The sequence below is a fragment of the Gallinula chloropus genome (assembly GCF_964237585.1).
Source record: "Gallinula chloropus genome assembly, chromosome: 1".
Taxonomy (NCBI): Eukaryota; Metazoa; Chordata; class Aves; order Gruiformes; family Rallidae; genus Gallinula; species Gallinula chloropus.
In genome coordinates this window covers 90,943,483-90,955,825 of record NC_140085.1, presented here as the reverse complement: position 1 = coordinate 90,955,825, position 12,343 = coordinate 90,943,483, and the positions used below count along the sequence as shown (strand labels likewise).

At 50.0% G+C, this 12,343-nt stretch overlaps 1 protein-coding gene across 1 annotated transcript in view; it reads left to right on the top strand.

Moving 5' to 3' along the window:
• Positions 1 to 11,294: 11,294 nt before the first annotated feature.
• GRAMD1C (GRAM domain containing 1C) overlaps positions 11,295 to 12,343 on the top strand; it is a gene marked incomplete at its 5' end in the record, with an annotated part of 53,410 nt that continues 52,361 nt past the window's right edge. The window contains 2 exon segments of the mRNA XM_084263104.1: positions 11,295 to 11,423; positions 11,425 to 11,505. Of these exon segments, the coding sequence (XP_084119230.1) occupies positions 11,295 to 11,423; positions 11,425 to 11,505 (210 nt within the window).

Genomic DNA, 12,343 nt, shown 5'->3' with positions numbered 1-12,343 from the left:
AGATGCGGAGTCAGTGCGGCGCAGTAAGCTCCTCCAAGGCTTTCCGGCGAGTAAAGAGCTGTGAACTCTGTTCATGCAGAGGATTTGGAAAGGAATGATGCTGCCCAGGTGGCATCAGCCTCGGGGTGGGAGTGGGCTTCTCGGCAAGGGCTGGAAGACCCTCCCCGGTAAGCGGGGCAGAGCTCTGGCCGTGTCCCTGTCCCTGTCCCCGCCAGGTTGGCCATCAGGTGGCGGCAGCGCTCCAGTGAAAGCCAGAGCAGCTCTTCCTTCCTCCCTTCAGGGAAGGGGATTTAGGGATTTTCCCCAGCAGGCCGAGCAGGATCTCCGAGCGCGGGGGGAAGAGATGCAAGTCGCACGGCTCCCCTCTGCAAGCAGCGACTCTGAACCGCACACCACATCTTGGGTTGCACAAAAGGGGAACTGAGCTTGTTCCAAAATCCAGCCTTCAGTGTCAGTCTACTTGTATTAGACCAGCTGATTGGGCTGGAAAAAACAGGTGAGCTTTGGGGTACATCAGCCCAATTACTTTGGCTCATGTATGTCAGAAAACACCTAGTTTCCCCAGCATGACCTGCTGGTCTAATAAAAGATACTCCTGGGCTTTACAACTCACACCTCAAACACATGCCTAGGCCACCATAGGCTTTCTGTGCACAGGCATTACAAGAATACAGATGTACACATGTGGCTGGTGGGAGGAAGAACCGTCCTTCAGCATAAACCTAAAAGAACTGGAGGAGATAGAGGACTTTGTCAAAAGAAGCAGCATCATCTCACTGACTGCCAAAAATGGCACTTAAGGAAGATCCTGTTGTTTTGTTTACAGGTAACTCATTAGGCCTATGCATGAAGCTCCACCCAAAGAAAGAACCATTTGACAAAGAGATGGACTACAGAGCCAGCCCTGTTAGAGTTTTATCCACCCCGCTTCTTCCCTGAACCAGTGCCCTGTGTCTGACCAGGGGTAAGTAAATGGCTGATTCCTCTTTAAGTTGTTTTCTTTCATTTTTTTAAAAAAGACAACTGGGTTCATCTTTCTAGCAAGGGATTCCAGGCTTTGGCTTGAGTTCCTTACCTTGGCGAGAGCCTTGCCTCATGCAGAGGATGCACCTCCTCAGCTGGGGGGTTAAAACAATGATCAGAATCACTATGCCTCCGACACCAGCCGCCACCACCCCGATGATTGTTCCAATGGATTCTTCCATACCAAACAAGCCTGGGGGAGAAGGGCAGGTAGAGAGAGTAACATGACATGTCATCCAGGCAAGTATACGCAGTGCAGCCAGCACATTTTCTGCAGTGGCTGCAGAGGAAGCTACTTACTACGGTATCGATTATGCTGATGGCTTGTCTGACATGAAATCATGGGCTTCTACATGGGAGAGGGTGTATTGCACTACAGAGCTATTGATTTTTTCCATCCCTATGCAGGAAGCTGCTGTGCTTTCTGGGGATTCCGAGATAAGGCAGCCCCATCTCCCTAGCAATCTCCCCAACCAGCTGGATGCTATGGAATGGCAAAAGACCCCCCTGCCTGAATTAATGGGACTCATGCCTCTATGTTTCTTGTCAAATGGAAAAAAAAACTCAGACAATTCTGAGAAAGAGGTCCATTTCCCGATCTACCTCCAGAGGAGACAGCACCAGAGGGTGGGCAGAGCCCCACCAAAGTCTGTCTTTGATTAGTTGCTCTTTGGCAACTGTTGCACGGCAGACATGGGATGATCCCATTTTCTTTGAGATCAGAGCACGTGGGCATTTGGACTTTATTGCCTGTTGGGACTGCAGGATGATTCAAGAAGAGCCTGTGGTCAGGTGAGCCCAGTAGAATGGACTGTTAACACACGTTATGGGAAGCATCATGGAGAGCATCTGCTCTGTAGTTAGAGCCAGCCAGAGTAAGAATGTCTCTTCAGAGAGAGGGAAACTGTCTGAGCACAACTGACCCGACCAGGTTTTAGGTCACCGCCTCATGCTTATGGTAGTCGCTTTGCCACGTGACTCACCCAGGAAAGGTAATAAAAGAATGATTAAATGCCTTCTGGGTTTATCTACAGTTACGGTACTACACGGCACTCATTGCATCTATGTGGTCATGTTTAAGCTTCACTAGAAAATTCGGATGTTTTTGCTACCACATCCAGAGATCTCCAAGCATCGGGCCGCCCGTTCACAGGAGCAGCCGCCACTCTGTGCCACCTAGCCGAACGGAGGGGCATCCTGTGAACCAGCCATAGCTCATCGACACAAAGCCCACTCCCCTGTCCCGCACACAGGGAGGCAGCCTGGACTTTAAATCCCGTTGTGGGGCTGCTCGTGAGCCCAGCGAAAGCTCTGCAGAAGCACGATTACCTTCCTTCAAAATGTATGTCACTTGCTTCCTGTAACGGACAAGTTAACAGAGTCGGCTAATTTGTCTCTTTAATTTTAGATAAGTTTTTAGACAGTTTGACTTGTGGCACGTTACATTCCCCTATTAATTACATTTCCCGTGTTCTCTTGTCTCTTGAACTCAGGCGCAGCGTGGCAGCGACGTTATTTCATCTTCTGGGGAAAGGCAATTACACTGGCCGGGGCGCAGAGGCTGCGGGAGGAACCTGCGCTACCCAGGCGGCGGGACCAAGCCAAGGGGAGACCTCATTAGGCACAGGACCAAGCCCTTGCGGGAGGGCACGGCCTTCAGGCCTTGGTAGCGCCCAAGTTCTTCTATCAATTAGTGACAGAAGAACTCTGGCTCAGAAAGGCAGAGGCTTTAGTGAACCTCTGGGAGCTGGATAGAACCTTTGGTGATGAACAAGGGGGAAATGGCACTTGTATAATTTACTCTTGCCACGGAAGGCACTAGATCTTTTTCTTAATTAGATGAGAAGATAATAAACACTCTGATGTGTTTATTGGGACTGGCATGTGTTTAGCCTAGATAAAAAGGAAAGCTGCTTTGACGTTTCGAGCTGGTAAAGGCAAAGCAAGTCATCTCCTCACTTAACATGCCTGGTGCCTACTTGGGAGGGTAAGGAAACAGCACAGCGTTGTTAATGCTATTTCAGTTTTAATGTTGATGAAGTTAACTGGAAATGATATAATGTGATCCTCATGCTTACTGTGGGATTACTTTTGTCACCCAGAGTTGAGGAACGAATTTGCAAGTTAGCGGGTTGAAGAGAAATAATGTCAAAAAAAAGGAGAAAGTTTGGAGCTGTTCCCTGAGATGGTATCTTGACACCTGTCACTCATCGGGGTTCTGCCAAACAGAGCTCTGCGTACAAGAGAATTTGTCTGACTGTTTGGTTTAATTATTAAAATTATTCCCTCTTTTTTTGGTTGTAAATGCCCTTCCTGATAGTAATACTCGTGTCACTGTTTATAGAGGCAAGCCAAGCAAGTTAGCTGGCCCAGCGAAAATAAGGGCGGCTGCATTCCATCACACCAGGCCCCACCTACCAGAGGCCAAACAGGCCAACTTCCCTCTTTTGGTGAGCTTTGGAGGAGAAAGAAGGGCAAAAAATAAGTAAATAACATCAAATATTACCCAGAGCTCTCCTGATCCTGAGCTTTGTACCATCTCCTGTTGCCATCGTCCCGTTTCGAATTGCAACCTCACAGAAATAAATGCCGTGGTCACTGGTTGTCACATTGAGGATCACCAGGGAGGCGTCTCCTTGGGACAAGTCTCCCCTCATGAAAATCCTGGAGTTATTTGGCAAGACGGTCACATTGTTTTCTAGCAGGTCCATCTGCCCCTTTTCATCTTCTTTGTACCACTTCACCATCAGGTCAGTCAGGGAGGGTTGTCGTGGACTGCTAAAGTGGCAATTTAAGACCACGGTTTCACCCTCTTTGGCTTTTTCCTTAGCTGGTGTTTGAGTCACCCAAAGGTGCCACGGCTCAGGTGTTGTCAGCAACAAAGGCTGTGCTGTTGTACGAGTTACAGCTCCATTCTCCTTGCTTGCACTTCCACCACTAACATGGACATCTGTACCAGGAAAGAAGAAGAAGAGGAGGGTTGAGGATGACATGAGGATAAACCTTCCATCTGCTTCTGGCTTCTAACCAGAACATGGAATGGCTCCTGGAATTGGGACTTGAGGGTAGTCACTATTATGAGGATAGGGATATTTTTTTTCCTAGTCCCTGCTTATATTCTGTCCTAGGGAACCTGCTTTGGCAGGGGGGTTGGACCTGATGATCTCTTGAGGTCCCTTCCAGCCCCTACGATTCTGGGATTCTGGGATTCTGTGCATGTGTACAGATTGATCTTTTCCCAACCATCAGTTCTTTTCTACTGCCATACCAGAGGAAGACTGCTGTCGTCATCCAATGGCTTTGGGTGAAATTCAGAGTCCATTCAGCCATATTTCCACCTGGAAGACTAACCTCTCTCTTCCCACCCCAAAAAGTCTCCAATCCTGATGCTCCTGCCTCAACGTCTCTTGCGGCAAAGCAAAACACGCACGTACGCTGAGGCAGAGGCAGCTTTGTTCTAAGCACAGGGAGTGCCTGTGTATCCTAAAGCAACAGCCTGCATCCCAAAACATAGTGTGAGCTCCGCAGAAGTTTTGGCATGTGCTTCCAATTTCAGGAGAGGAAATCTTGAAACTGTGGGAAGAATCTCCGCTGCCAGAGACAGAACTCCCAGCAGATCCCACCTACCCCAGTGACCTGGGGTATTGATACTGGGAGTGACAGCTATTCACCTTGATGGGACCACATTGTCCTGCTAGCCTTTGTCAGAAAAATATGGCCAACATGCCGGTAGCACAGATTTAAACCTGCCTTCTCTTGCTCAGCTGCTAATCATAGTATCAAACAGCCTCAAGCTAAGAGCAGTGAGAGTGGATCTCATTTCTGGAAGTGAGCCTGGGCTTGAGAAGATGGGAAGAATAGTTGCTGTCTCAAAAAGAAGGAAATACAAACTCTTAAAAATAAGCAAGCCAACAGCTGTCACCAAGAAAGAGTTCAAACACATTTTTGGAAAAGTTTCTTCCGCTGTTCTACTTTCTTCAAGTGAAATAGTCTCCCTTCAGACTAGTCGGTGCCTTCTCAGTGATCACAGACCATTCCACAGGGAAGGTCTTGATTTGCCATTGTATCAAGTCCTTCATTGCCATCCAAAGGGCGTGAGACGCTATTGTACGGGCCTGGTAAAGCTTGACAATGACAATAGCCTCTCTATGCTCAGGGACAAGTGTCTCAAGGCAATGGAAAAACCAAACCTCTTGATGATGGGTTTGCAAATTTCTTGAGTGGCTCCTCCAGGCATGGCTGTGCACAAAACCACATTTGCATTCATAGTTGTTATTAGCACTGAGAACTTCTGTCTGACAGCAGAGCCCTGCTGTTCCAGGTGCTTTGTAAAAAGGGTGGGGTTTAAATAGCAGACCAGAGGTAACTCACAGATGGGTGTGAAAATATGGAAAATAAAAGCTGGCTGTGAAAGTAGGCAGCAACAAAGCATGTGAAAAAACTTGGGAGCTGTTCGGTGCTCAGTGCTTTCACCTCCAAGTGAGAATTTTGGCCCCATACCTGGAACACCGATCCATGGGGACAGGATGCCTGAGAATTAGGTACCCAAACATTATTGTAGCTTTGGATCCAGCACCCTAAAATGAGTAGTCCTTATTAAAGACACTGGATGAGATATTATCCTCATGTTCATACATAACCATACCAACAAGAGCATTGGAGCTTCTCAAGCCAGGCTTTTTCTTTCCCGTTAGATAACAGTATCCACGCAGCAGTCATAAAAGTTGAACTGTCTTGACAAGGTACTTTGACAAAGTACAAACTATAGTTGAAATACTTGACAAAGCTGGTTGGTAGAGTGACATATTACCATCTCTGTGCACCAAATATTCTGATGTGATATATTTGGTTAATTGTTAGACAGAACACGAGCAGTTTCATAATGAGCACACTTTTCTAACGCTGTGTTCATTAGCCATTATCTCCGCTGGATACTGCTGCTTTGGCTAGAGCAGCATGTGCTACTGCTACCTTGTTTTCCAGGAACTGCCACAGAATTTCTTTTCCATTACAAGTATTCCAACCTTACCATACACATTATTATTCTGAGTCACATAATCATTTTGATTCCTTTAAGTAATGTATCATTCTTTTTCCTACTAATTTACTACTTAATTTAAATTTTACCATTTCCTAATGGTATCATTTTTAGACAGCCATTCAGTGGCATAGAGAACATAACTGAGCAGGAACAATGTGCTTTGATGTGGCCTCTGTTCATCACAGCTTCTGTTTGTACCTCCTATCATGAAATAACTGGCCTTGTCATCTGTGTTATCCCGCACCTTTGATCCAATACAAATCATGTAACTTAAAGCTAACTCGGAAAATCAAAACACAAGAGGAGTGGGCTGTATGTTTCACCACAGGCCTGCTTAGGAGTTTCACTGAGAAGGTCACAACCCAGCCTCTATTCTTCTTTCTTCCGTTCTTTCTTTCTTTTCCTTTTGTAATGTTGCAAAACTGGAACATACTAGATCACTGGCATTCAAATACACAATGCCCTTATCATACTGGCATCTGGGAGCATACCATGCCAAATGCCTTGTTGACTCTGCTTCAAAGTTCTTTTTAAGTCAGTTGCTTCATTAGCAGAGTGATGTGTGGGTTCCCTGTCATTGGGGTTGTAGGGCTCAATCCCAGATGGAGAGGAAGGCAGGGATTTTTGGTGAAAGCACTTGAGCTAGGCAGAGTACAGAGAAATACAGCATGCGTGATCTTATCCTGACCTGGAAAAATGATTAGATGATCTAATAGGTCATTGTCATATGAAGTGGGTAGTTCAGAGCCAGTTTTCAACCATGAGGGGAGAAAGCTCTCTGGGACTCCCTGTAATGTGACAGTGTGCTCCACTGTTGCCAGTACTAATAGGGCACCTACTAAGCCATCAGCCTCCCCCTTACGTAATCTGAATTACTTTGCCATGTAAGGCCGTCTCGATTGTTGTGAATGAAAAGCCACAAGAAGTGCTCTCTTCCAGTCCCAGAGCCCCTGGCTTCCTCTTTGCTACCTGGAGTAAATCCAGGCAGCCGTGCAAGCATCTTCTGCCAGCTGCCAACCGCATCAGGGAACCAAAATGTTGTCTGGAGGTCCGTGCAGAATTCGACCCTTCTAGTTGAGCCTTTTCTCCTTTGTTCCCACAAATAGACAGAGGAGAGGTTGGGGGGCAAACAGGGCTTGACTTCCAACCCACACACAAATGCTCTCATGCTGGAATGACTGTCTTTCAGATGGTTTTGTTAGCTTTAGAGCTCAACTTCAAACTGGGCTGGTGCTACACAAGCTGTACCCAGCTCCCGGTTGTCTATGATGAAACAACAAATTACTGCACATTGCTCATCTCAATTTATATCACATTTGCCCTGGACTGAGGTGGCTTTCACAAATGGACATGAATAACTACCTTGCGACAATAACCGGTTGCTAATACATCAGAGAACCAAAATAGAAATGAAACTTCCAGCAATGACGATACACAGCCTGTCTTCTTGAAAGAGGACAGGCAAACATACCCTTTCTGAACATTTCTATCAGCTAAACAGAAATGTATCTATAAAGAAAAGCATGATTTAAGGCAGTGCACATCACTAGATAGACTTTCCCTGTGTCCTAAGGAAGCCCTCTGTGGAAAGTGGCTTTGAGAAAAAACAGAGAGCCTCCCAAACCAAACTCTAGGAATAAGCTGCATTTCTTCCCATCAAGGATGTCGGTTTAGTACTCACCCACCAACACAAAGAGGAGGAACAAAGACACCGCAGCACTACAGAGCTTCCCGATGTGCTGGCTCATAGTTACTGAAGTATGCAGCCTCACCGTCTCTCCCTCCGGTAGTAGGGACCAGAGGAGTGTGTGTGTGTGTTACTGCAACACGACCTCACATTCTGCCCCATGAATGTCACACTTACTAAACTTACCGCAGCTTTGAGGTTACAGTGCTGCTTTCCTGGATGACAGCCACGTTTGAGCTGACAACAATGACTTCCTGGGGGCTGTTCCGATCCCTCATAAAGAAGATGGAGAAAATGCCCTGAGAGCAGAGGGAAGGTAATCTGCTTGGGTTTTGCTTTGGCCTTGTGTAAACCTGAACTTTGGGCTGAGTACAGAACAGCCTGGTATTCAGAAGGAGACCTCTACTCGGCTGAACCCCTCCTGAGAGGAGGTGAGAAGAGAGAGCATTGTTTTTTTTCTGAGCAGCCAGACTCCTATCTTATCCAAACGCACCAACGGAAGGAAGTTGCAGTAGTTCAGGTTTTTTATGGCTACATCCACAGAGTGGGTATAGGTAAATAGGGGAATTGACTTTTTAAAAGGGTAGACAATGGCAGGACAAGGGGGAATGGATTAAAACTAAAGGAAGGAAGGTTTAGATTAGATATTAGGGGGACGTTTTTTACAGAGAGAGTGGTGAGGTGCTGGAACAGGCTGCCCAGAGAGGTGGTGGATGCCTGGAAGTGTTCAAGGCCAGGCTGGATGGGGTCCTGGGCAGCCTTGTGTAGATCCAGGCCTGGAGGTTGGTGGCCCTGCCTGTGGCAGGGGGTTGGAGCTCTATGATTCTTGGGGTCCCTTCCAACCCAGACCATTCTATGATTCTATGAAAATATATTCCCCAGCCAGCTGTGCTACTGCTGTATGTTCCACTCTCACTGGCTAGCTGGCACCTCTTCCCTTCACGTACAGGATTAGGGATTGTGGCACACCCTACCTAAGAATTCTGCATATCTTCCAGACTTTTCAGATCATGGAATTGTACTTGAGTATCCAGTGAAGACTCAATTCCATATCCATTAAAGCACATACAAAGCACAATTCTGCTGGAAGAGGCGCGAGTATTTCTGCTTTTCTTTGCATTTGAATGCAAAGACGACCCCAAAAAAGCTCCCACCACACCTTAAAGTAATCTGTCATCATGCTGCTGTCATATGGCTTTCTTGAACACGCTTTTAATAAATTCTGTGATCTTCATATTTGCATGTGGATGCTCCACAATAACCGCTTTGAGAAATTCCACATCTGACTTGCAAAATTTTAAGGTCAAGAGGAACAACTCATCCCTTGAGTGACCACTTGTTGCTCTAGCTTTGATGTGGTGACACCTGTATCAAGTAAAAGCAGGAATACGGCTAAAGGAACATAAAAGGTAAATATTTCTTCTCTGAAATGGGTTGGGGAAGTGAGAAGACCTGGGATTACCAGGCAGGAATCACTCCAAAGTAAAAATATATATTAAGATGGGAACTGGGAGAAAGGGCAGAGCATCACAGTACATCCACTGAAAGCTGGATGGTAGATTGTCAGGGATTTCTTAAGGAAATACTGCCTGAGTGCTAGTGAGCAAACCCAAAATATCTGAAAAGAAAGAATTTAGAAGAGTCAAAAACAATCAAGAATTTCAGGAGGGAATAGCCAGTAAAGTCAAAGGCGCCTGGCAGATCAAGAGGAACAGAGACTGAGTTACTGGCTTAGAGTACTATCTGGGACTGGTTTGGAGAAGTCAGTGTGGGAAGATGGAGCGGGACCAAAGGCATTCCAATCAGTGCCTGATTCAAATCTAAGTATTCAGAGCGTTTCTAAAAAACCTTCAAGTGTGTTGTGATGGACATATTACCATTGTTCTTGCAAATGCTGTTTATGTTGATTTCATCCTTCAACAGCAATTCTCTTGTGAATCCTCCATTAAACAGGATGTGCCTATGCAAAACTGTCAGGTCAGCTAGCTTCTAACCAAGGGAATACAAAGGGATTTTAGTGTTGCTGGCAGCCATCAGTTGAACAAGAAGCTTCTTCCACTTGAACAACCCAATATGATTCAGAAAGAATCTCAACTTCTGGACAAAAAGAAAAGTAAGCCGGTCTCTGGAGTGCTGTTGAGAAAAGCATGAAAAATTTGAGGTTTGGAGGTCCAAACCAAGAAAGCAAGCAACAAAACCTATGCAAAACATGCATTCCTTTTTACACTTTCATGTAAATTTTGGAGAACAAGAGTCAATGATGTTAGAGCTGTCCTATCTGGACTGATGGCTGTTGGACATCAGCCACAGGGACTTAGGGCATCTTTGCTAATCTATCAGTGGGCAGGTATCACAGGGCCTGGAGATGTCCGTCCACGGAGAGCCTCTAGGGAAGTGGTGATAAAAAAGGGACAGCAGGAAGAAACAGTGCTGCTGTGCAAGGCTGCTCTACTCTTTGGCCTACTACTTTGGTCTACTCCTTGGGCCACTCCTCCTTCCCCCGGAGCCATCCCTTTTCATCGCCTACCACCAAGTCGCCCTGCAAGGCAGAGGTTTCTTTTCATGAGACGGGGGCTTCTTTTGTCTTCCTGCGAAGTGATTTGAGGGCTCAAATCTGAACGCCATCATGGCTCTAGTTGGGTCCCCTGATTTAAGGGGCATCGTTGGAGGCGGCTTTTAAAACCACAGGGTGCTCCTCAGAAAAAAAACCCTTCAAGCTGCTCACCAGCTTTAAAGCCGAGATTCTGAGGTTATCTGAATGCCCCAACACTTCCTTCCTTCATTTCACCCCTGCCCGCGCTCGGCCTGCAGCCGGCCCGAACCGCAGCGGGGCAGAGGCAGGGCTGCGCCTGCTCCTCCCGCAAACACCCGCGGGGCAGAGCCGAGCGGCGCAGGCCCGTCTCTACGCGCCGACAGCGGGTGAGGACGCGCGGGGTCTGGCCCCGGCCGGACCCCTCAGACCGCAGCTTCTCCCTGAGGGGCGTCGCAGCGGCAGCGCTGGCCGGGCCCGGGGAGCCTGAGGAGCGCGCAGCGGAGGGCGGGCTTCCCTTCTTCTCTCTCCCCCTAGGTGTCCCCCTGGAGCGGCCTCTCGGCGGTATTTTCCGTTGAACCCTAAACCCCCTCGCCCCCCTCCCCCCCCCCCGCCCCGTCAGATTTAGGATCCGCTTTTGCTACTCGGATGCTGTTTGACCAGTTGCCGGGGCTGTGGCCGGCGAGCCGGGGGGCTTTCCCTCAGAAAGGGAGGCAGCTAACACCGCTCCCCCCCCCCCCCTCCCCGGCTCCGGACGACACCCCGCCACCGGGAGCTTTTTCTGCTACAGTCCTCAAACTTTCCAGCGGGTCGGAGGCTTCCTAATTAACCCCGCTGGAAGCCGCAGAGAGGTTTCCTGAGCTGGACGAAGAAGGGAACAGAGGCGCCGCGGCCCTCTCCGCTCCCAGGTGGCTTTTCCCTCCTCAGGGGCGGCTGCGACGGCGCTCGCCCTTGGCAACCGCCTCCCGCCTCGGGTCCGCGCCCCGCGGCCCGGCCGGCGCCTGCCCCTTTAAATGGCGGCCGCGGCCCCGCCGTGCGCCCCGCTGAGGCAGTTAGTGGGCGCCGCGCCGCCCTCGCCCCCCTCTATGGTAAGCGCCGCGGCCGCGGTTTGCCCGTTCCCCGCCAGCCCTTGCCCGCCCCTCCGGTGGGCCCATGCCCCCGACTGTTGCCCCGCCGCCGAGCCGCCCCTCCGGGCGAGCCGGCCGGCGGCGGCGGGCTGCGCAGGTAGGTGCGGGGGGGTGGGGAGTGGGGAGGGGAGTGTGGCATCCCCGCTCCTTCTCCCGAGGGATGGGATGGGGCAGGCGGACCGAGGCCGAGGGGCTGCTTCAGAGGCCCGGCGGTGGGATATCCCCCGCAGGCAGTGCTGGGAAGCACCGCCCGGGGGTGCGGGGCCGCCTTCACCCACCGCCCCGAAAGTTTGTTTTGAGGGGAGGCGGGCACGGCCGGAGGGTGACGGCGGCCCTCCGGGCTCGCCAAGCGCCTGCGCTGTGGGCCCCCGCTGTGGAGGGGCGGCGGGCGTCCGTCCGTCCGTCCGTCCCGCGGGGGTTTGCCCCGGCTCCCGGCAGGAGTCGAGAGGCACCTGGGAAGAGACCCAGCCGCGCTGCGGGGAGGAGGCTTTGGGGTTGCTGTGACAGCCGCGTAACTCCGGCGATATGGTGGGTGGGGAGCGTCTCTTCCCGTGGCGCTAACGGGTCTGTGCGGGAAAGCCGGGGCGGGTGGTGAGAAGCAGCTGGTGGAAGTTGTAAGCGAGTTCGTGTGTTCGCGTGGAAAAACTTCGCCGAGCAGCCTCGCAGTGTCACGCCACGTAGCCTGGGGTGTCTCCTCGGGGCGGTGAGGGCTTGTTGCCTCACCCGGCTCTCTTCTCTTGCCCCCCGGCCTGGGCCGCGGGTTCGGCTGGAGCCCCGGGGGAGCGCTGGCCTGCTGGCGGGGTGCTGGCACCCGTCGAGCTCCGGGCATGCGACTGTGCCCCCCTTCCTTTGGTTTTGAGTCGTTACGGACTCAGAACCCAGTTTCATCTCTCACTGATAGATCCAGTGGTACAGGTGGTGTTAGTGAGTGGTTA